This window comes from Chelonoidis abingdonii, chromosome 9 (genome assembly GCF_003597395.2).
Source record: "Chelonoidis abingdonii isolate Lonesome George chromosome 9, CheloAbing_2.0, whole genome shotgun sequence".
NCBI classification, from domain to species: Eukaryota; Metazoa; Chordata; order Testudines; family Testudinidae; genus Chelonoidis; species Chelonoidis abingdonii.
In genome coordinates, this window is record NC_133777.1 from 16,232,255 (window position 1) to 16,257,195 (window position 24,941).

The following is a 24,941-nucleotide window of genomic DNA, read 5'->3' on the forward strand; positions in this document are numbered from 1 at the left end:
GTAAATTACCTACCTGACCTGGTGGCAGCCCAAATACCCAAGCTGGTAGTGAGCTTGGGGGAGTTTCAGGTAAGCCCCCAGACTTTTGGACGCAAAAGTCCAGGTTTGGGACAGGACCAGATTGTGGACACTAAAGTTCAGGTCTGGGACTGGGAGGCTGAATTACCACACGCCCCGATAGAATTACAGCCAGCAATGTCTTGAGAAGCAGTTAGGACCAAGTCCCCGAGTTTCTGAGATTGAATCAGTCTGTGATACTGATTTGCTGTGTGGTCTAGGCAAGTCACTTAACTGCTCTGTATCTCCATGTCCCTATCTATAAAATGAGAATGCTATTACTTACTTACTGTGCTCATGCAGATATTGAAAAGATTAATTAGTGGCTGTGTATAAAACATTTTGAAGAGGTAAAGCACTGTATATAAGTGCTAAATATAATTGTGAGCCTGGACCTGGTGTTATTTTAAGGTAGTTTTCAGGAATTTAATTTGTTTGCACATTTTCCTTAAGGGAGAATAGTAACAAATGCCTATAAATGAATGTTTTTATTAATAACTTGGCGCTGAGATCTTCTTGCTGCTCTTTTCTAATTATACATGCAGGATCTATCCAGGACTTGAATTCTGAAGAAATTACTGAGGAAATTGGAAATATGTGGCGGATGATGTATAAACTAACTAAGACTTTTGCAGACCTGCCTGGACCTAGACGCTTAGCAGAAAATGTGAAATTTAAACTTGACAAGTTTAAGCAGCATCTTCCCATCCTGTCTATTGCCTGCAATCGTGGAATGAAGGACAGACATTGGGAGCAGGTGCCATAGAAATACATTTTAAACAATGAAAACAGTCTACTACAATAAGGAAATCCACTCAAAATTTACCACATGATGGTTTAATATTGAAATTTTTAAGGGTGCAGGCAAAACTCCTTGTGACAAAGTGGGAGTTTGGCCTGCGGGTAAAACTACTGAACTGGGGGAAATTATGTTGGTATTTCTTTAATTTTTATATCTTACCAGCTACTTGATAAACCTTGGTTACAAATTTATGTGATGATGGTCCTCATTTTTTCACTTATTTTCAGATCAGTGAAATAGTAGGGTATGAAATAAGACCTGATGAAACTACTTGCCTTCTAAACATGTTGGAATATGGATTATCAAAGTACATTGAAAAGTAAGAAATACATCCTAAATCTAATTCCTTAAAAGCAACCAATATATTTTATATGCTTTCATAATCAGATACAAAATTCTAGTGCATTGAGGCTTATTGGATTATTTATTATTATTATTATTATTATTATTATCATTATTATTATTTTAGAGTTTTCAAGGTCTTTCAAATTTTCACTGCTGAACTTTATTCACTAAGGATGGCACTTTCAAAAGTGCCTAAAGAGCCCAAGCCTCATTGAAAAACAATGGGGTTATGTATTTAAATTACTTCACTTCACAACCCCCACCCAATCTCTACAAAGCTTTAATTTACAACCAAGCAGCAGCATTATGTCATAGTGATTACCAGCAATAACTTGATTAGTTTGAACATATAAATAAAAAATCCTTGAAATATATGCATATGCACTGTAGAGGAACAGCAGCAGATGGAGCAGTGATTCTGGAATGCCCAGAAAACTTCTAGGCTATGAGTGAATTATGCAGGTAATCCCTAAAAAGAGACAATAAAACATTCACCACACTGTCATGTATTTGTCTTTGCCACATATTTTACAGTAAAACTCTTTTAGACAATTTTAAAACATATTTTTGGTACTATTTTTTATTACATTCTGTATCTTTGTCTCTGAAGTCAGGTACCTTGATATTCAGTGTCCATCTTTCAGGAATTATGGGCCTGTTTTCTAGAATGATAAGCATGCAGTTACCAACATTGGGTATATGCTTAATTTAACTTAGATTGTAGGCTCTTTTGGGCAGGGGCTGTGTTTTTCTTCTGTGTTTGTACAACACCGAGCACAATGGGATCTTGGTCTTTAGGCACTACCATAATATATATGATATTTTTTTATTATGAATTAACAAATATATGTGAAACATGCATTTAACTGACCACTTTTGTATGCAAATACTGGGCTGTAATGCACAAATACTTCAAAGGCATGTGAAAATCTGTAATTTTTCTCACCTAGTTGCCTTTTTCCTTCCTGCATTGGAAGTTTACATTCATTCATTCATTCATTCATTCATTCACCTGCTTGTGGAGTATAGAGTACACACTTTGCAGCCCCCATTTCCAGAGAGCCCAGTTTTCTGCCCATGTTGCAGCTTGCTATTTTTTAAGGCTGAGGCAGGTGAGATCAGAAGCCATGACATCCCTCCAGCGTTTCGGCAAAGCCATCCACAATGTCTTCCCTTTTCAGCTTGTGTTGGATCAAACACATATGGCATATGGAGCAGATAGCCAAGCTATCTGTGCCATTATTGAATTACTTGGGAAGACACTAGAGGCTGGGTGGTCTGGTGCCTGACATCCTCATTCATAATGCGATGAAACTATCATATGCCTTCAATACATCATTGCTCTTTCATGTTGAAAGCATCCAGCTGGTGCATTGGCAATTCTCTGTGATGGCCCAGGTTTCAGAGCCATAGAAAAAACAGAAGCCACTGCTGCTTTACAGATCTGCATCTTACTCTAAAACTCAGACCGCAGTGGTTCAGGAGTCAAGTTAGCAATCAACATTACCCAAAAGAGTCACAGTACGTGAATCCATTGTTTCATTCACAGCAAAATGATTGACCAAGCATTATTTTATCAACTACAATTGATTAATAACATAGTAAAAGCATCCTGATTGGTTAATAACTTAGATTAGTTAATAATTAAACCACAAAGTGTTTAATATCATGTGCTGCAAAGAAACACATTAATGAGCCACTTGTAGCTCATGAGTTTGTCTGAGTATCGCTGCTCTAAATGATATTTATTTATTTATTTATTCAAAATCTTTTCCTTTTTCTCTTTAGAGTGTTGAGGTTTTTTTGCGATGTAGCTAAACCAAATTTCATTTTAATCTAGACTGGAGCCTATTGGAGCAGCAGCCAGTAAAGAATATTCCCTAGAGAAATCCATGGACAAAATGAAATCAGAATGGGCCAATACAAGCTTCAGTTTTGTGAAGTACAGGGACACTGTGAGTATACATCAAACTAAAAAATGTGTTGTGAAGGAGAATGGGTCTGAGTCTGTCTCACATTGATTCAGCAAAATAGTGGAATTATTCCTGATGTACAATGGTATAACTAACTGAGAGGAGGAGAATCAGGCCCAACAGACCATGTGAAGTTACCATACTATCTATTTTAGGTACTTATATGGCCTCCAATATCATAGTATCTGAGCATTTCATAGTCTTTGACATATTTATCCTTACAGCATCCTTAGGAGGTAGGGAAGTGGTGTTACCTCTATTTTACAGATGGGGAACTGAGGCAAAGAGAGATTAAGTGACTTGCTCAAGGATGCAAAGGAAGTCTATGGTAGAGCAGGGAACTGAATCCAAATCTCTCTAAGTCCCAGGCTTACACCCCAACCACTGGACCATCCTTCTTTCCCAACTAAGATAGAGTCTCTGTGGACATTTTGGAAATGGGGGCATACAGCAGAGATACATTCCATCTCTTCTGATATGTTACAGGCGCTCATTTGCTTCCATCCACACCTCAGAGAGACAGGGAATTACAGGTTAAATTTTTAGGAGTAAAATAGTTTAAGATCAGTGAATCAGAATAATGTCATTTGCCTTAACAAAGTCTGATATGTTTACAGAATACCAGTATCCTGTCAGCAATTGATGATATCCAGCTTTTGCTCGATGATCACATTGTTAAAACACAGACAATGTGCGGCTCTCCGTTCATCAAACCGATAGAAATTGAATGCCGGGTACGAGGAAGCTGGTTTGATTGAGTTAATATGTCTCTCATAATACACCTTTTTCTCAAGTGCTTTGTGGTATTTTGGCATGAGAAGATGTTAAAATATAAACCTGAGCTGTTTCTAAAGAACTCAAATATTCATATTGTATTTTCAAAGAACACTGAGCTACTGGTTTCCAAAGAAGCATATGCAAAGCTTGCCAGTACGCTGAAGGAAACCGTAATTGCATAGACAAGCCATTTGGTGCATGTTTTTTGGGAATAGGTCAGTTGCTTTAAACAAATTGTGCTAAGTTGTGTGATGAGATATAGCTCTGTCATTTGTGAGAAATAATATATTTGTAATCTTTTAGCATTACCATAAGATTTTCAAAGTCATTCTAGCTGTTGGTCCGCCACTCCATACAGATATGATTTCATGGTAAGCTAATGAAACAAATTTCAGGAGGTAGCCATGTTAGTCTGTATCAACAAAAACAACAAGGAGTCTGGTGGCGCCTTAAAGACTAACAGATTTATTTGGGGATGCACAAATAAATCTGTTAGTCTTTAAGGTGCCACCAGACTCCTTGTTGTTTTGATGAAACAAAGCCCTCCTACAAGTAATTCATTGATGGAAAGAGGAGTTAAATATAATGATTTCCCTAAAGGAAGCTTCCACAGAAAACAGACTTTTCCCATCAATATTTGATGATAATTTGGAGGCTTTTTTAACCTAATTGTCATGACTTGTCAACACTTCTAAACCCTTAATTCCATCCATTTCTTAGGACATTGGTCCCGATCCTATCAAGAGCTGAGGGCAGTGGGTGCAAATGCTACTTCAATTTATAGCCACCTGTAACAGTCCCCAAGGCGCTGTATGACAGCTGGCGTTTGCTGAAACACAATACAGGCTGGCTACACCTCTTCCTATAATACATACCTGGCATACCCCTTACAAAGGGATCTGTGAGAGGGTTTGGCAAGGAAAGAGGGCCCAGTCCTCCTCTTTTTACTCAGGCAATGCACCCATTGACTTCAGTGAACAATTTGGCTGTCAGCAGTATAATATTGGGTCAAAGTTAATGAATATTCAGATATTTATTGTGTGTCTGGAGCGAAGTTCAGAAGATCTCTGTGTTTCTCCATTCTTTTTAAATCACATCATTTTTTTTTATAAAGACTAATTTTTGAGGGTGTAAAATAATGTGCTACTCTGCCCACATGGCTTGTGTCATTTCATGGTCAAAATTATTTCAGGGGTTTTATCGGATGCAAGAGACTGATTATTTTTGCAACAAACAAAGGGATTTTAGTCCTTAAGTTACAATTTCATTGTAGTTTGTGATGTTGTCATAGCCATGCTGGTCCCAGGATATGAGAGAGACAAGGTGGGTGAAATAGTATCTTTTGTTGGACCATCTTTTATTGGAAATACAGTATCCAAAAGATTGCCCTGGAAAACTCCTATGCCTCCTTTGATGTGGCTGTTGAGTTCTTTTTGTACATGTGCGGTATTTGCTACTTAAAGGATTTGACTAAACTTTAACTTGGCTGCCTAATAAGGGTAAAAACAGAGGTACGTTGTACAACCAAAAAGAGTCCATTTATAAAGAGTATCTCTGAACATGTCCAGAGGCAGTCACTCATGACTAAGAACAATGCTTTCATCCAGAGTTTTGAAACGGTGGTGTTTATCTCCTGAAATGAATTAATTTACAGTCAAACAGACAAAAAGTCCAATCTTGTGACCTTACTTACATGAGTAGTTCTTCACACAAGTAGTGCCAGTGGGACTGCTCATCTGGATAAGTAATAAACACATGAGTGAAAGATGCATGATCAGTCCATGATTTTTTTTTGTTTTGTTTTTTAAGTAGTTCTTTCAGGCAAGAGTATAATATTATAGGAAAAGCTCTTAGGGTGGTTTGTTTTCAGTCTAACATATGCTGATAACAGAGAACTGTAACAGGAAATGTTGCATTAAAATAAGTAATTATCTGATATTTTACCCTCTGTTTATTCTGCTACTCAGTGTACAATTTAAAACCATTGTTTGCAGACCATATGTGTTAAATGTTCTGTTTACAGGCATGGGAAGAGAAGCTTGTTTCAATGCAAGATATTTTAGATAGCTGGTTAAAATGTCAGGCCACATGGCTTTACCTGGAACCAATTTTTAGTTCAGAAGACATTATAGCTCAAATGCCAGAAGAGGGCAGAAAGTTTGGAATAGTAGACGCTTACTGGAAAGACATCATGATACAAACAGTAAGTATTTGCATTTAATAAAGTGGAAAAATATTTATTTATATTTCATCAAATTAGTTTTAAGTAAGATAATTTGTCTGCTTATCCAGAGTCAGAGACTCAGATTTCGGTCATTGAAACATAGAACACAGAGTCCAAAACACCGTTAATGCCTAGTCTTTTAGCAAAAATTGTAGGTAAGATTATCTACCCTTTTGAGATTTCTGTAGAATCTAGACATCACAGAATAAATTACAGCTGATCTTTTCACATTGAAAGGAGAGTAATAGCAGAGAGCAAACACAACTCTGAGAAGGTACAGAAGAAGATAAATGTAGGGTGCTACAGATGCATTTCATAGGACTTGCACTGTACTCCTGTTTGTGAATGAACAAATGACTATAAACTGGCTATCCTTAGGCTTGAAATTAGGCAAAGGTTTCTAACCATCAGAGGAGTGAAGTTCTGAAACAGCCTTCCGAGGGAAACAGTGAGGGCAAAAAAACCTAACTGGCTTCAAGACTGAACTTGATAAGTTTACGGAGGGGATGATATGATGGGACTGCCTACGATGGTATATGGTCCATTGGCAACTCCCAGTAGCACAAATCACCAATTGGACAGGACACTGGATGGGGAGGGCTCTGAGTTACTACAGAGAATTCTTTCCAAGGTCTCTGCCTGGTGTGTCTTACCCACATGCTCAGGATAGCCATATCTGGGGTCAGAAAGAAATTTTCCCCAGGTCAGATTGGCTGAGACCCTGGGAATTTTTCGCCTTCCTCTGCAGCGTGGGGCATGTGTCACTTGTACTGTAAATGGTGAATTTTCTGTAACTTGAAGTCTTTAAACCATGATTTGAGGACTTCAGTAACTCATCCGGAGGCTAGGGGTCTGTTTCAGGAGTGAGTGAGGTTCTGTGGCCTGCAATGTACAGGAGGTCAAACTAGATGATCACAATGGTTTCTTCTGACCTTAATGTCTATGAATCTGTGAGTGCTGCAAGCCCAAGGCACAGGTGAATATCCACAGAAATAGCAATTTTCTCTCCAAATCAGTATACCTATGGATGTGATCCTGCACATTTTTTCACAGGTTACAATATTGTTGGTACTGTTTAATCTGGACAAAGCAATGGTCTTAAACAGCAATAACTGTCAAATACTGCATATATATTTTCCTCATGTGAGGACATTCAACAAAACAGTTTCTAACTTTCCATGCTCTGTAACATATTCTGTAGCCTTCGTTGTCATGAAATAAAAATAAAATGAAACAAACTGACAAACCAAATGTGAACTTTTTAGCAGTTTCTATGCTGTTTCTTTTTATAAAGGTGAAAGACACCAGGGTACTTGTAGCAACTGAGCAACCCAGGATGTTGGAGAGGCTTCAGGAAGCAAATGTTCTCTTAGATGATATCCAGAAGGGGCTGAATACTTATTTGGAGAAGAAAAGATTATTTTTCTCACGGTAAATTGATTAACAGGTTCAACTTAGAGCAGCAAGAACCATAAAAAGATTCTAATGGTCTCTTTGTTTGAAATAATTTTTATTGAGCTGAGTGACTTGTAGTTGTCACAGAACACAGTTCAATGCAACAAAAAATGACAACCTATTTCCCTTTCTAGAAATGTAACCCTGATCCAGCTGAGCTATGCTTGGCCCGAGATTTGAGGGGGTAGGGAGGCAAAGGTGTCTTAGTACAGCAGGAACTTGCAGTGGAAAATACATCATCAGTTACAGTGTATTTTCAGGGGAACATGCTGTCTTCAGCAGTTGATTGCACACCCCTCACCACCACCTATCACACACTAAGCCATGTCCTACTCAGCTGCACAGAGGTGAAGTCCCAAGTAATTGCCCCAGAGGGTCTAAAGATGACTAGGTGATGGTGGAGAACAGGCTATGTGCTACCTTTACAGTGTGCATGGCTGTCCCCCAAACCTGATTAGATTTCTTTCTCCCCTCCGTTTTGCATAAGGGGATCAATGTGACAACCAGCATGTAAAAAGGTGTAATAGTTTTATAACTTTTAAAACTTTTAAGTCCAATGATCAAAGACTCACATGAACCCAGAAGTTCTTGAGAATAGTGCATTCCCCAAATCAGAGCAGGTAACTTCCCTTTTGCGATAGGTCTTTCTTACTTTAAGAGTTAGAGAAAATCCACACTCCTGGCATATAATAGCTTCTCAGATGATAAGTTTCATATCTGAAAACTGCATGTGCATTGTCTTTTCAATAGGTTCTTTTTCCTGTCTAATGATGAGCTGCTTGAGATTTTGTCAGAAACCAAAGATCCCCTTCGAGTACAGCCACATTTAAAGAAGTGTTTTGAGGGAATATCTAAATTAGAGTTTACAGAAGATCTGGAGATCACAGGAATGATCAGTTCAGAGAAAGAAACTGTTCCTTTCATACAGAAAATCTACCCAGTGAAAGCAAAAGTAATTTTTTTTCTCTTATGACATTACATGAATAGCTGGTGGTAAAGGATGTGCTTTTGGGGAAATGAGTTTTAAAATACTAAGACCAGATTTTTAAAGGTATTTAGTTATCTAAAAATGCAGATAGGTGCCTACTGGGAGTTTTAAAATGGAGTTAGGCACTTGGGCGGTGTTGAAAATTCTGTAGGTGCCTATCTGCATCTTCAAGCATCTAAATACCTTTAACAATTTGGCCCTTAGAACATAACTAAGATACCACATCACAGATGAAACAAGGAATGAATGAAAATATTAAAGGCACTAGTATAGGATTACCTCCTAGCCTTTTGGTCAAAAGGTGGCATAGTGGAGGTAGCAGCATGTAACAAGTTGAAGAAACACTGTGCCTTCCTCAGGGCAGGAAGCCACACATGAGGCCAGAGTACAGAGCACACTACTGCTCTGCTGCATTGTCCCTTGGGGGGTAGGGGTGGCCAAAGGCTAAGTCCTTAGTGAAACAGGAGGGAGGCACAGCCAGTGTGGAGAATGGCATGAAAACATGGGGAGAGCCTTGTGGATCTAAGACTATCCCTCATCATGGCTGTGCCTTCCCCACAACAATAGTAGTGTGGCTCAAAGAGATGCCTTATCATTAGCTGCTCTTCTCATCTGCGTGTGTGGCCACAGCTCTTTTGGGAATGGTGGGAGGTGATAGACTGAGAGGAGTTACTGTTGTTGCCAAGAGCAACAGTAACTTACACTATAAAATATGTAATAAGGTGTGCTGTTATAATAAGAATTAGATGGATGAAATTCCCTGACCTGTGTTGTCTAGGACTGGAGGTAGGACTAGATGATCTAATGGTCTCTTCTGGCCTTACAGTCTATAAATCTGTAGGTTTTGTAGAAACTTGCAATAATGAGTGGCTGATTCCTCTGCCTCTCCTCGGCCATGCCCCACTAAATTGTATGGAGCTGAATTCTGATGTGGCAGCCATGAACAGGGGTAAAAGGTGGGGTTGTGAAAGATAGGGGATATTTTATTTAGCAACCTTTTAATCACATATTTCAGGAACAATGTGTTCACTGGTATTGTGGCCATGTTTCATTGACCTCCCAGAGCTGCATTTACACTACCTGGATGTATGGACACCATGCTGCCCCTTCAGATGCACTGCTCATGCAGTTCACATGGCTTATTTGTCTGTATGCACTGTTATGCTGCAGTCATGCCTTCATTGTGTACACCAGTGCTTGTGCATCTATTTGGAGGCTGTCCACCCATTTTCTTCCTTACCCACCAGAGCAGAAAAAGGCATGAGTCAGCCTTTGTGCTTTAAGCCTAATATAGTCAAAGGTTTATTCCAGTGTAAAATTTGCTCTTTAAATGCCATTTAATCACAAATATTCTCTCTTTTTCTTGTTTTAAGGGCATGGTAGAGAAATGGCTTTTGCAAGTAGAAGAAATGATGTTGGCCAGCATAAGACAAGTTATTCAAGATGGCATTGGAGGATATGTTCAAGTAATTATTCATCTCTTCTGTATCAATACATTACAGCATAAAGTACTCTGCACATGTACGGGGCCCAAACTCCCCTTTACCACAATGTTAGGTTTTAACCTAAGTAGAATCCTGTTGTGCCAATTCAGCAGCATCCATTAAAAGTCTCATATCTAATTTCCTTGAAAGAAAATTAATGAAGTTCTCAGTGCTGAGTGCTGTTTATTTTATAAATCAGATTTAAAAGCATTAGGGAAAATAGATTTTATAACTGACACAGCCTAGTGCATACACATCATTTTCAAGTGTGATTTTTTTTTTAAAGGTTCCCCGAAATAAGTGGGTACTTCAGTGTCCTGGACAGGTGGTTATTTGTGTTTCATCCATCTACTGGACAAAGGAAGTGTCTGAAGCTATGCAGTCAGGAACTTTATCTGTAAGGTTTTCTTGTAAATTCTTTCAATTAACCAAAGACTAAATTATGATATTACGAAGAACTCTAACAAAGTGACATGCATTTCTGAAAGCATAAATTTTGACTTTTCTACTTAAGTTAAATCATGGCAGAATTTAACTCAGAGTGCTTTGCTTTTACCACTTTTCTTGTTATTCACTTTTGTCATTCATCTGCTTTGTTTTCTGTTTTCACTTTGCATTCAATCATGTTGTATATTTGTCTTACATCTCAGCAGCAACTATTTCTCTATCATTATGGACACGGATTTTGATTTCACTTACCCTGATGTAAATCAGGAGTGACTCCACTGAAGCAAGTTGTGGACTCTTATTCTTGTGTCATAGAGCTTTGCAACTGTGAATAGAAGAATTAAACAAAAGTTGCAAACTATGACCAGATCTTATAAATAGTTACTCCTCTATGTATGCTTACCCTGCTAGTATGCGTATATGCCTAGTATCATGGGAACTACACACAGGAGTAGCTGTTTGGAGGATCAGGTGATTACACAGCTCTTGTGGCTGCTAGCTTCTCTGTAGAATAAAGATGCATCAGCTAGGTTTGGTAGCTGAATGTTATTCTTCCTACAAGTGTTTGCAATTCATCCATCATCCCATAGTCTTGTGTATTACCCCATTGGGGACTGATCTAAAGCACACTAAATAATGGAAAGACCTCCTGTTAACTTTAATGGGCTTTTGATTGGACCCTAGTAGAGCTGAGTGAATACTGCAACATTCTTTGTTCACTTTCTGGAGCTGCTCTAGCAAATGAGTCTACTGGCAGGGATTTTTGTGAAAACAGAACATTTTTAAATAGTTACTGCAGCAGAAACCAGATTCTGATGCTTGTACTTCTCCACTCAGGACATAGAAAATACCTTGGCTTTAGTTAAGCTATGCCGATTTACTGCAGTGGAGGATCTGAACCCATGTGCCCAGTCAAAACAGGCTGAATTTAAAATGCTTGCAAAAAAATTATCATCAGTGATCCATGGATCAAAATTATTAGTAGAAACTTGGGAAAAATAATTTAAAATAAAGAGTAAATTCAGGAAAATAGTACGTTTGCTGAATAACCATTTATTACAAAACATTTCATCCAGCTTTAGACAATAGAGAGAGCATCCATATCTCCTGGTACAGAGACCTTGCATTTGATTTAGGGAGAAATAAAAGGCTTCCATTTCAGACTACAAAACCCTTCTGAGTAGTTATGATGAAATAAAACAGCAGTATATGAAGGAGACTCTTAACTGTTTGCATAGTGCCAGGAAGACATTACTGAACTGCCTCATTTTGTTGGAAGAGTTTGTTCTAATGACGGTTCTGGGAGTTTAGGAGCTATTTGCTACAACTTGCCATTAATATTCACATTTCTTTCCGTAACAGGAATTCTTGGAGAAGAGCAACCTACAAATTGGAGAAATTGTTCAGTTAGTGAGAGGACAGTTGTCCAGCGGTGCCCGTCTGACTCTTGGGGCTCTCACTGTCATTGATGTGCACGGTAAATGCGTGATTATTACTTCTCTCATTACATTCCAGGCAGAACTGCTACCATTAACTAAGGCAAATTATCTGCAGCAGGCAGCTGGGATGCTTCCCCAAGCTAAAGTTAAATCCTGGAGAATTAGTTAAAGGATTATATTAATTATTTTCATCTGCTAATTCACATGAGACAAAAACTAGTTGTAAATGCCAGCCTTAGGCATAAGTAAGATAACTAATGGTTTGAGCATGTAGCCTGAGCAAACTTTATGGGATGCCTAATTTCAGCGCCTCTTAGCAGGAGTCGCCATTTCAGATTTTGGTAGGGAGGGGCAACTTTAACCGTGATTCCTGGGGCTACTTAGGCACTTGAAAACTCTAGTTTTTTGGCAGATAACTTTGCAATTAGCTGATAGGAGCCCTGTATCTAATTTCTTTGTAAGAGAAAGAAAATTAAATAAATATTAAACCCACTCAGCTCTAATAACATGTTCTGACATCTTGTGGCAAGTCACTTAAGTGACGCTGGTTAGGTTTAAAATGTTAATGTATGTTCTTACTTTATTAGTAACTCTGTGGAGAGAGAGACCCCATCAGGACTGCTGGGTCCTATCCCAGCTCTGAGACGAGAGTAGGGGTTCTTAACCTGGGGGTTGGGACCCCTGAGGGGGTCGTGAGGTTATTACATGGGGTGTCACGAGCTGTCAACCTCAACCCCAAACCCCGCTTGCCTCCAGCATTTATAATAGTGTTAAATATATTAAAAAGTGTGTTTAACTTATTAGGGGGGCCCACTCAGAGGCTTGCTGTGTGAAAGGGGTGGCTGGTAAAAATGTTTAAGACCCACTGGTCTAGTGGGAAACAATGCGGAGCAGATACATCTGGGTTCTATATAAGAACATCAGAATGGCCATATTGGGTAAGACCAATGGTCCATCTAACCCAGTATTTGGTCTTCCAGCAGTGGCCAATGCCAGGTGTCCTGGGGGAAATAAACAGAACAGGTAATCATCAAGTTGCCCTGTTGCCCACTCCCAGCTTCTGGAAAACAGAGGCGAGGGATATGCACAACGTGGTATTGGATCCCTGGCTACCCTGGCTAATAGCCATTGCTGGACCTATGCTCCATGAACTTATCTAGTTCTTATTGGAACCCTGTTATAGTTTTGGCCTTCACAACATCCCCTGGCAAAGAGTTCTACATGTTGACTGTGAAGAAATACTTTTTTTTGTTTGTTTTAAATCTGTTGCCTATTAATTTCTTTTGGTGACCCCTAGTTCTTGTGTTATGTGAAGGAGTAAATAACACTACCTTATTTACTTTATCCACAATAGTCATGATTTTATAAACCTCTATCATATCCCCTCCTTAATCATCTCTTTTCCAAGCTGAAAAGTCCCAGTCTTTTTAATCTCTCCTTATACAGAAGGTGTTTCTATACCCCTAATTGTTTCTGTTGCCTTTCTCTGTACCTTTTCAAATCCAATATATCTTTTTTGAGATGGGGTGACCAAATCTTCATGCTCTATTCAATATGTTGGTGCATTGTGGATTTATACAGAGGTAATATAATATTTTTTTCTTATTATCTGTCCCTTTCCTAATTATTTTCAATATTTTATTTGATTTTTTAAATTGCAGCTGCACATTGAGCAGATGTTTTCAGAGAACTATTCACAATGACTCCAGGATCTTTTATTGATGCGTTCAGCTAATTTAGACCCCATCTTTTTATATGTGTCGTTGGGATTATATTTTGCCAAGTGCATTACTTTGCATTTATCAACATTGAATTTCTTCTACCATTTTGTTGCCCACTAACCCAGTTTTGTGAGATCCCTTTGTAATTCTTTAGCATCTGCTTTGGACTTAACTATTTTGAGTAATTTTGTATTATCTGCAAATTTTACCACATCACTGAATACCCCTTTTTCCAGATCATATATGAATATGTTGAATAGGACTGGTGCCAGTACAGACCCCTGAGGGACACCACTATTTACCTCTCTCCATTCTCACCTTTTATTTCTACCCTTTGTTTCCTATTTTTTAACTGAAGCGCCTGGCAGTTCTTTCAGGATCATCAAACGATCCTTAATTTACTTTAATGATAAGCCTTTTGTTATCTTAATCAGCTTGCCTCTATTTATAAACAAACTCTCTGCCACAAAGGCTGTGCTACTCCCAGCTTCCGAACTCATCACATATCACGCTCAGTCTGAAGCTAGGATGAGTAGACCTCCCCTACAAAACTCGGGGGGGGGGGAGCCTAGAGCCCTGCCATGCCCCCGCAAATGGCATCCCTCATTCTTAGACAAATCACCCTTTCCCTTCCAACACCAGAACTGATGCAGGGCCAGCTTTAGGCCGATTCCCCAGAATTGGGCCCTGCACCCAAGAGGGCCCCGCACCCACGCCTAAGAGGGCCCCATGCCTTAGGCACCTTTTTAGTTTAAAAAATTTTTTTTACTCACCCGGTCCACTCTGGGTCTTCAGCAGCATTTCGGCAGTGGCTGTGTGAGTGTGTGTGTGTGTGTGTGTCCGCTCCAGGTCTTCGGTGGCATTTCAGTGGTGGGGGGGTCTTTTGGTGCCACGGAAGACCCGGAGCGGGCCCCCCGCTGCCGAAGTGCTGCTGAAGCCCCGGTCCGCCGCTGGGTATTTGAATCGGGCCCTGAAGTTCATAAAGCCGACCCTGCTGATGTGGAAGGCAACTCAGCTTCAGGGAGAACAGTGGGCTGGATTTTCCAGTCCAGTGTGCTACTATGCACTATTCAAGTGGAGCAGAGTGGTTGTATTCTGTCTGGAGGTGTCCAGTTGAGAATTCTCTTTGCATGTGGGAATTCTCCACTGGTATCAGACTGGCAGAAGCAGCATAGCTGCCTTCTGTACTAGTTGCCCTCCTATCTCTGGTATAGGGAAAAGGAGGTAGCCCTGTGGGGGCTGGGAGAGGGTATGCTGGAGTAGAACTCTGCTACACCCATCTTTCACCAGCGTATGTCAGAGCATCTCCTTAGGTAGTGCAGAATAAGGGAGCTGCAACTGGCTGACTGATGGCAGGACCAGCGCTAGGGGTTTTAGCGCCCTAGGCGCACGGCAATTTCGCCGCCCCGTGCCCTGGTCCCACGGCTCCGGTGGAGCTGCCGCAGTCGTGCCTGCGGAGGGTCTGCTGGAGCCACGGGAGCAGCCGACCGTCCGCAGGCATGACTGCGGCAGCTCCACCAGAGCCGTGGACCAGCGGACTCTCCGCAGGCACGACTGCGGCAGCTCTACCGGAGCCGTCTGCTGCCCCCTCCGGCAAAATGCCACCCACCAATAATCCTGGCGCCCTAGGCGATTGCCTAGGCCACCTAAATGGAAGCGCTGGCCCTGCCTGATGGCTCCTACCTTCACATCTGTATTAAGTGGAGCTCTGGCCCAGGGGACCCAGAAAGGGTAAGGCTGGTCCCAGTGAAATGTTACAGTTATAAATACATTGATAGATATTTATAAACAAGTATTATAGTGATGACCAGAAATCCCAAAAATACACTAGTCATGGAAAAATGTGGAATTTGTATTTTTACAGAGACTCTTTAGTTTTATATTGTGGCTCGGGAAACTAAAGTTCAGCATTTCATTTTAATTGCGGAAAAACATGGATTTTTATGTTTTTTTATCAGAGAATTTTGGTTTTTTTTTATCACAGAAGACTAGGATCCCTGGTGACAACATGCATGGTTCAACAGTAAGGTGTGGCTTGGATTAGCTGTTAATCATTGGTTGCTATTTCACTGTTCAGTCTACCAACTCTACAGTATGGTGCCTGTCCAGCTGTGAACATTTTTTTTTTCCATTTTGAGATTCTGGCCTAAACGCTGGTACTAATTCTTCTTTTTTCTGTTTGATCAAGGATAAATTTGAACAGGATTCCAAGAAAGAAATGCAGCACAGCTGTTGAGAAATATAGTATTGCTAAATGTGATATTACAGCTGTAATTGAAAAAGATTGCAGCCCAATTCTGTGCTATGTGTTCTTCTATAAAAATATTCTTTTAACCCCATAAAATTTCTGTTTATGTTGTTAGACCATCTCCTGCAGTAAAATAGCAATCACTTCACTTTTTAAATTAACGAATAACGTTAAGACTATATTGAGTTGGAAAAAAACTAAGCACCTTTATTCTTGGATGCTTGCAACCTCTGCTGAAATTCTCTTCAATTACTCAGCTCAATGTAACTTTGATGTACTAAACTTGTTTATTGTGTTATTGCTACATACAAGGAAATGGAGAGCAACAAGAATCAGGTTCTTAAAATTACTAGTTAATCACCAAAGTTAACGGAACTCTGCCAGTTTATAACATCCTCATACTTTTAGGGAAAAATTCTGGATTTGCCTGGCTTATAGGTCATAGAAGGAATCAGCCTTTAGTCAGGATTTTGACCCTAACATCTTGCATGTAACCTCGGGCACTGCTTTTGGTATGACTTTACAATACTCATGCCCACCTGGTTTCATCATAGAATAACACAAGCATGTAGAGACAAAATCAGAAACCTGAGGCACCAGATGAGTTACATCTAGCAAGGGACATAAAAGAGAATAAGAAGAGGTTCTATAAATACATTAGGATCAAGAGAAAGAGGAGAGAAAGCATAGGTTCTCTACATAGTGGAGGAAGAAGAACTAATAACAAACATCAAGAAGGGTGAGGTGTTTATACCTATTTTGCTTCATTCTCACTAAGGAGGTTAATTATGGCTAGATGCATCACAATTAATATAACAACAAGGGGGAAGGAACGCATGCCAAAATAGGGAAAGTCCAGGTTAAAGAGTATTTAGATCATTTAGACGTATTCAAGTTGGCACGGCCTGATGGAATTCACCCTAGGTTACATAAGGAACTAACTGAGGCAATCTTGGAACTATGAGCAATTATTTTTGAGAACTCAGAGAATGAGTGATGTCCCAGAGGACAAGCAAAGGGCACACTATCTTTAAAAAGGGGAACAAAGAGGACTTAGGGAATTATAGACCAGTCTACCTAATGTCAATATCTGGACAGATACTGGAACAAATTATTAAACAATCAATTTGCAAACACCTAGAGGATTATAGGCATAGAAGAAATAGCCAGCATGGATTTATCAAGTACAAAGCGTCCCAAACCAACCTAATTTTCTTCTTTGACAGGGTTACTAGCCTACTGGATAGCAGGGAAAGTTGTAGATATAAAATATCTTGATTTTAGTGAGGTTTTTGACGCAGGTCCACATGACATTTTCATAAGTAAACTGGGGAAATTTGGTCTAGATGAAATTACTGTAAAGTGGGTATACAACTAGTTGAAAGAGCATACTCAAAGGGTAGTTATCAATGGTTTGCTATCAACGTGGGGGGATGTATGGAGGGATGTATCTAATGGGGTTCGGCAGGGGTCTGTCCTGGGTCCAGTACTATTTAATATTTTCATTAATGACTTGGATAATGGAGAGGAGAGTATGCTTATAAAATCTGTGGATGACACCAATCTCAGAGAGGCTGCAAGCCCTTTGGAAGATAGGATTAGGCTTCAAAATTACCTTGGCAAATTGGAGACTTGGTCTGAAATTAACAAGATGAAATTCGGAAAAACACCTAGGAAGCAAAAATTAAATGCACAACTACAGAAAGGGGGATAACTGGCTAGGCAGTAATACTACAGTAAAGGATCAGGGTTATAGTGGATCACAAATTAAATTTGAGTCAACAATGTGATGCAGTTGTAAAAAAGGTGAGTGTCATTCTGGGGTGTATTGTCAAGAGTGTCATTTCTAAGACACAGGAGGTAATTGTCCTGCTTTACTTGGCACTGGTAAGGCCTCAGCTGGAGTATTATATTCAGTTTTGGGCGCCCCACTTTTAGAAAGATATGGACAAATTGGAGAGAGTCCAGAGGAAATCAAACAAAAATGATAAGATTTAGAAAACCTGACCTATAAGGGAAAGTTAAAAAACTGGGTATCTTTAGTCTTGGGAAAAGAAGACTGAGGAGGGACCTCATAACAGTCTTCTAATATGTTAAGAGCTGTTATAAAGAGGATGGTGATCAATTTTTCTCCATATCCACTGAAGGTAGGACAGGAAGTAATCAGTAATACTCAGCAAGGGAAATTTAGGTTAGATCTTAGGAAAAAATTTCAGACTTTATGGATAATTAAGCAGTGAAACAAGCTTCCAAAGGAGGTTGTGGAATCCCCATCATTGGAGGTTTTTAAAAACAGATTAGGCAGATACTTGACAGGGATGGTCTAGGTTTATTTAGTCCTGCCTTAATGCAAGGGGCTGGACTAGATGACCTCTCAATGTCCCTTCCAATTGTACATTTCTAGGATTCTGTCATTAAAAAATACTGTGCTTCTGATTGCTAACCCTAGGCAAAGCTAGAGGTGAAGGCCGCTTTGCCGCCCACTGTTTGGGCCCACCTCGACTGGGTCCTGCGAGAGGGCATGCCCTGCCCACCCTCCACCCTGGGCCCTCCAGACCTTTTCATCAGGCTCCTGCCCCATGGACCTGATCGGCCCTCCCACCCCTTCTCCGCAAGCCGGCTGCACGATCTGCAGCCGATTCGCTTCCAAACCGCGCCAAGGACACATCTCTACACGCTTGTGCTCCACACCCTTCACTTTCTCACCCTTGTGTCCTGCCCCGACACAAAGTGGCGGGACCTCTTGCCACCTCTGGAGGGTGAGGAGCCCCGGTGGGCCCAGCCTATACTCTATCCTGGTCCCGAGGCCCGCCGGGGATATCAGTTGGTGGCTCCTTCATGGGGCCGCGAGCATGGGCGTGTATATGGCGCGGTTTACCCCTGCACCAGACACCTGTCTCTTCTGCGGCGTGAGGGAGACCCTGGCTCATGTTTACTTAGAGTGTGCCACGTTGCAGCCCCTCTACCGACTCCTCACCAATATACTGTTGCGTTTCTGGCTGCACTTTTCCCCTCACCTCCTTCTGTATGCACTCCCTATCCGTGGCCCCACAAAGTCACGGGACCTCCTGGTCAACCTCCTCCTTGCCCTGGCTATAATGGCCATCTACACAACCAGGGAGAGGAGGTTGGCCAATGGAGACTCCTGTGACAGTGGGGCTTCTTTCTGATCCTCTGTCCGTTCATGCATCCGGGCAGAGTTCTTCTGGGCGGTGTTCCACTGGCTCCCTTGATGCCTTCGAGGAGCAGTGGGCGCTGTCCGGGGTTCTCTGCTCGGTGTCCCCGTCAGACTCCTTTCTTATGACCCTTTGACCGCACTCCTGTCCCTGTTCTTTTATTAGTTGTCCCCCGAAATCAGTTGGGTTCTGAGGTCCTGAAGATCCTCCCCTTAGGCTGGGGGGGATCCTTTAGCAGTAGGCGGGCTTCCGCCCGCCCACTTCCCGGAAACCCAATAGGTACAGTTCCTGATATTGCTCTGCAAGTAGACTATGTGACATACAGTATTGCTTTTCAGCAGTATAGTTGCTAGCAGAGACCCAGAAATGTAAGGAAACGTAATGATTGTATATATGTAATAATATGTGATGCCAGTAGGAGGCCAAGTGCAGACTGAGTGGAGTTTGCAAGAGCCTTTATTTTCAGATATAGTTGGCTCTTTTTGAATTTGTGCATAACATGCCAACAAAGGAAGAGTTTTCTATCCAGGGGCAAATCTAGCCTCCTCCTTTGTGGCTATAGAGGGCCACAGTGGTATTCTGTTGTGCAAAAAATGGGGGCTGGAGAATAGGGAGCTGTGGAGCAGGTGTACGTCTCCTGTGTGGTACAGAGCCCTGCTGTGAGCAAGCATTCTCATTTCCAGGGGGCAGCAGGGCATGGGCGAACTGGGGGAGGGGTGAAAGAGACCTGTCACTGCACAGATCCTTGCATATTTCCTGGATTTGGGGGATGCAAGTGTCCTATATAGGTTTGTTCAGCCACTGGTCTTAAATGGCCTTTGTAGAGTGATTGTACTCCTCCACCCCTGCACAGCTCCCCAGCACCTGGCCTGGCTACTCATGCTGGGCACTGGGGTCTAGAATTTTGCCCAATTGAATAAAGATGGTTCATTAAGCAAAATGGATGCAGTTTCCTTTTGAAAAACAAAAGCTGAGCTACAGCTGTAAACGTTTGCTTACTGTTTATTACGTATTCTATGAGCTCTTTCTGTTCCTGCAGCTCGTGATGTGGTTGCAAAATTGGTTGAGGACAAAATCACAGATCAGAATGATTTCCAGTGGATTTCTCAGTTGAGATATTACTGGGAAAAAGGAGATGTAATGGTGCGAATGATTACAACAGACGCCAAATATGGCTATGAGTACCTTGGCAATTCTCTACGTCTGGTTATAACTCCACTGACTGATAGATGCTATAGGTAAAATTCATATTCTCTATGACTGTAGCATTCACTTTCCTGCTGACCTGTATTTAATACATATTGTAACAGTTGCTAATGAAAAGAGCCTCAATCATTAATTTTCTTTCCTCTCCTCCCTGTTTTTTTTTATGTTCCACTGTAGTGCCACAGTGTGAACATTTTCTATAGTGTTGGAAGGGGGTTTTCCATCAATGTAGTTAACCCACCTCTCTGAGAGGCCAGAGCTAGGTTGATGATGGTCCCTTCTGGCCTTGAAGTCTGTGGGTCTTGCAGCGGAGCTGATGTAGTAGCTATAAATATGGCTGCATGTGTCACTTATGGGCCCTGCTGACATGAGGGAAATTACCCACTACTGACTGGGTGCTGAACTCTATTTAATTGCAACTATAGAGCAGGACAAACCATGCTTAGCAACATTTAAAAAAACACAGTTCACAAAATGTTGTTTTCCTACTGTAGAAAAGACTTCAGGGGGCCTTCATGGACCCAGAACTTCTAAGATAAGGTGCTTGATGGACCTACTCTTTAAGCGGCAGCAACATATTAGTATGAACACTGCCAAGCTATTCCCCATAGAAGGAAGATAGATGATTCTCAGGTTTTTAGGAACAATCTCCATCCTCTTTAAGCACTTCCAAGATTAATTTTCTTTGTCAAGGTTCCCATCAAGCCTACTCCAGTTTTCTAACTGCTGCAGTTGACATTGTGGCTCTGAATGGATACCGTTCCAACCTACCTGTCAAAAGGTTTAGCATCTACTAACTGTTCTGCCTTGGGCTTATGCTTACAACTGTCCTGACTTGTTCATGACACTTGAGTCCTGCACATGAGGACATAGGCGCTGAATGCATGCGCTCAGGTACAAGCACATGTAGTAAACCAAACTCAGACCATGGAGTAAATGATATTGCACCTACTTTCACCATGTTTGGATTTGAGCCTTTATTTTGGATGTTTGAAATTGCTTCTAACTCCAGGAGTCCATGCTGAGGATATGCCAGTTTTGGTGGGTGGAGATGGCCAACCAATTAAAAAAATGAATTCCTGGTAACAATGCAGGGGCCAGATCCCTTAGTAAGTGTAAATCATTGCTGTGCCTATGGGTCTGTGCTAACTTACAGCTGCTGAGGAGCTGGCCTATGATTCATATGTTATTTATTTTTCATTATGTAGAACATTAATGGGGGCTTTGAAACTAAATCTTGGTGGTGCTCCAGAAGGACCTGCGGGGACTGGCAAAACTGAAACAACAAAAGATCTAGCAAAAGCACTGGCTAAGCAGGTAACAAAATTAATAAAAGGTTGCAGTGCATTGTTGCATCACAATGTTTTATGTTTGGAGATGCAGGTCTTCTCTGGAGTTCTTTCTCACGAATATGTTGGTGCCCTTTACCTATTATCCATTTATGGAGATTGCTAATGGAAAGCTCTTAATTAGGACAAAATCCTGGCAAAAAGCACACAGCCTGACTGAACAGGCTGTGTGCATTCCATGAAATGTTTCCAGTAGGTATGGGGTTGAATAATGGAATCCTCAGCTCCAGTCTGTGGTAGCCAGTATGTACCCAAACTGCAGCTGCTCCTTCAGGGTACTGGAGCAAATAATAGGCCTGGCCCACTGCTGACTGCCATGCTGCATTCTGGCCCACCTAAAATCCCCTTTCCATATTCCCGTGTATAGGAAGCTTTCGCAGAGCTTAGTCAATGACTCAGTGTGGAGGCAGGTTCTCTTTGTATGGGTCTCAACTTGTGGTAGAAACGTGATATTTCAGTTGTGTTTGGACACTTACACATCCAGAAGAAGGAAGCAGGATTTGCCTTTTAGGAAGTATTCCTTTCGCAGAGATTTTCTTTTTTGACAAGCAGCTTAGAAAAATGCTGAATTGTGATCTTTAATTTGTTAATATACATTTTCACCTAAGTCAAGTGATAAATGAGTATTGTTTTGAATTTCTCAGGCTTGCATAATCTTTGAGATGTCTCCACACATCCAATATACAGTAGTGTGTTATGTCACATAAAACTAATCTGAATCCTTGTAGTGTGTAAATACTTATCAGGTACTTCACTACCAACATATTAATATTAATATCATGACTAGATCCATTAGCTAGATATTTAGATATATATAGTCTTCTAATTTACCAGTTACCATGGCAATAATAATCCCCTTCTGTTTATAGATGCCAATGTTTTTATAATAAATTTTTATACTGAATGCTGTTGTGGATTTTTGTTTTTTTTTAATATAGTGTGTTGTCTTTAATTGCTCTGATGGTCTTGATTACAAAGCCATGGGTAAATTCTTTAAGGGACTGGCACAATCTGGAGCTTGGGCCTGCTTTGATGAGTTCAACAGAATTGAGGTAACTTTTTAACCAAAGTATTTAAAACAACAAAAATGTAGTTAAAAAATGTAAAGAATAGCTTTAAAAGTAGATATGAATATGTAGTACCATTAAGTTCCTGCTTTTAGCACAGCTTGTAACCTAGGCGCAAGTTTTCATAATTACATGCATACACAGCTGCCATAGTGCATGCACACATTTTGGCAGGGGCAGTGTGGTCTGGGTAGATAGAGCATTGGAACTCTGGAGTGGGTTCAAACGCTGACTCTGCCACTAGCCTGTTGGGTGACCTTGGGCAAGTCACTTCACATCTCTGTGTCTCAGTTTCCGCATCTGTAAAATGGGGATAATCATACTCACCTCCCTGTAAAGCACTTTTACATCTACTGATACTGGACAAGACTTGGTATTATTAGCTGTGAAAATCTGGGTCCTACATTTTTAGTTTTAAGAGCTATTGACACATAGTCTCTCTGTACCTTCTCTTCTTCCAATACATGGGATTTTTAGATGCACTCACCATTGGCCTAACTCTCCTCCTGTGACTTTCACCACTGACTTCACTGGAAGCAAAATTAGGCCAATGCTAAATACTTTTGAAAATCCCATCCGTAATCTGTCTGTTCTGTATATTATAGTATTTTGTGTATTCTTTATAGTCTATTCTATCACATTCATTGTTCCCTTACATTAGATTTTGTTAGCCTGTACCCCAGCGAAGTTGAAAGCCAGCATTTTAATTTTCTAAAATTCTTTTATTCTGGTACTTCAAGGCAATTGCCATCTCTAGGACTTCAACACAAAGCCATTAAGCTTTTTTTTTTTAAACCCTGTTTGGGCCAGAAATGCTGCATTTATGTTGGTTCCATGTATTGGATGTTTTCTAATTTGTTTATTTATTATTAGGTTGAAGTGTTGTCTGTAGTTGCACAACAGATACTCAGTATACAGCAGGCTATTGCGCGAAATCTGAAAACATTCCTCTTTGAAGGCACAGAGATCTCTCTTAATCCAACCTGCGCTGTCTTCATCACTATGAATCCTGGATATGCTGGACGGGCAGAACTTCCTGATAATCTAAAGGTAATTCTGGAGTTCTAATTTCTAGTAGGAATGAAACATAATTTACAGTTTTGATTCCAATATAGTATGGATAGTGCAAAAGCAACTGTGTAATATAAGGGCATAATTCCATTTAGGTGTTCTCATTCTGGTTCATTAGTGGTTAAGCTTTAATAATGTGTTTAATGTTGCACAAAATGAATAGACAATAGGCCTGAATCTGATCTCACTTACATCAGTTTTACACTAGTCAACACTATTGACATCCATTGAGTTACTCCTGAATTACACTGGTGTAAGTAAGCCTGGAATCAGGTCCCGTCCTCTGAATCCCTATTTTTGTGAGTAGTCTTGTGGTAGTCAATGGGAGTACTGATATGAGTAACGAATGCTCACATTAATCCGCATTTGCAGGATCAGGCTTTAGAGACTCACCAGTGTACTCACTAGTATGCTATTCTTGGGCAAACCAGGGGCATTGTTGCTGTTTTGACAGTTTCTGTCTGCTCCAGTGACAATCCCCATTGTATGTAAAGAAAATCTCTCTGAAACTGCTAGAATATATCAAAATGGAAAAAACATTAAGTTAATCCACTGTAGAGGTACGCCCACATGGAATCCAATTGACTTCAGTAAATAACATTGTTTAAGATCCTTAATCATTAAAATAATGTGGGCCTTATTCTAAGCTGATTTACTATCCCAGTAATCTTGTTGAAATCAATAGAATTGCCCAGGGTGTAGGTCGGTGCAGAATTTGGTCTCACATCTATGCACTTACACATTACAAATCAATGCATTTGTGTTTAAATTGAAGGTAATTTCCTTTTGCTTTTATCAGCCAAGACCAGAGTTTAGGGGTCTGTGCTTCTCTTGTAATATGTGATGGTATTGCCACAGTTTCAGGGTAACCACACCTTTAACCCCCATCCATGGTCCACTTCAGGAATACCTCTGAGGTTTAAGGCATCTGGCCTTCATCTCTCTCTGGGTAGGTCCCTGTGTGCTACTCCCTTCTCTCTTATAGGTTGTAGCTCCCTAGAATTCACTGTGATATCCCCAGCAAGCTAGTCTGTCTAAAGGCCAGCACCTGTGCTTTGCTTTCTCTCCAAGAGCTACGAACAGTGTATGTCAGCAGTAACATGTCACCATGC

The 24,941-nt window shown here is 40.6% G+C and overlaps 1 protein-coding gene across 1 annotated transcript in view; it reads left to right on the top strand.

Moving 5' to 3' along the window:
- Positions 1 to 24,941, top strand: part of DNAH3 (dynein axonemal heavy chain 3) — a 103,693-nt gene that overhangs the window by 32,926 nt on the left and 45,826 nt on the right. Inside the window, exons 18-31 of the mRNA XM_032802097.2 lie at positions 603 to 814; positions 1,087 to 1,178; positions 3,045 to 3,159; positions 3,795 to 3,911; positions 5,978 to 6,157; positions 7,473 to 7,609; positions 8,384 to 8,585; positions 9,995 to 10,087; positions 10,392 to 10,502; positions 11,915 to 12,029; positions 20,176 to 20,374; positions 21,551 to 21,659; positions 22,630 to 22,743; positions 23,632 to 23,808. Of these exons, the coding sequence (XP_032657988.1) occupies positions 603 to 814; positions 1,087 to 1,178; positions 3,045 to 3,159; positions 3,795 to 3,911; positions 5,978 to 6,157; positions 7,473 to 7,609; positions 8,384 to 8,585; positions 9,995 to 10,087; positions 10,392 to 10,502; positions 11,915 to 12,029; positions 20,176 to 20,374; positions 21,551 to 21,659; positions 22,630 to 22,743; positions 23,632 to 23,808 (1,973 nt within the window). The remainder of the gene's footprint in view (positions 1 to 602; positions 815 to 1,086; positions 1,179 to 3,044; positions 3,160 to 3,794; positions 3,912 to 5,977; positions 6,158 to 7,472; positions 7,610 to 8,383; positions 8,586 to 9,994; positions 10,088 to 10,391; positions 10,503 to 11,914; positions 12,030 to 20,175; positions 20,375 to 21,550; positions 21,660 to 22,629; positions 22,744 to 23,631; positions 23,809 to 24,941) is intronic.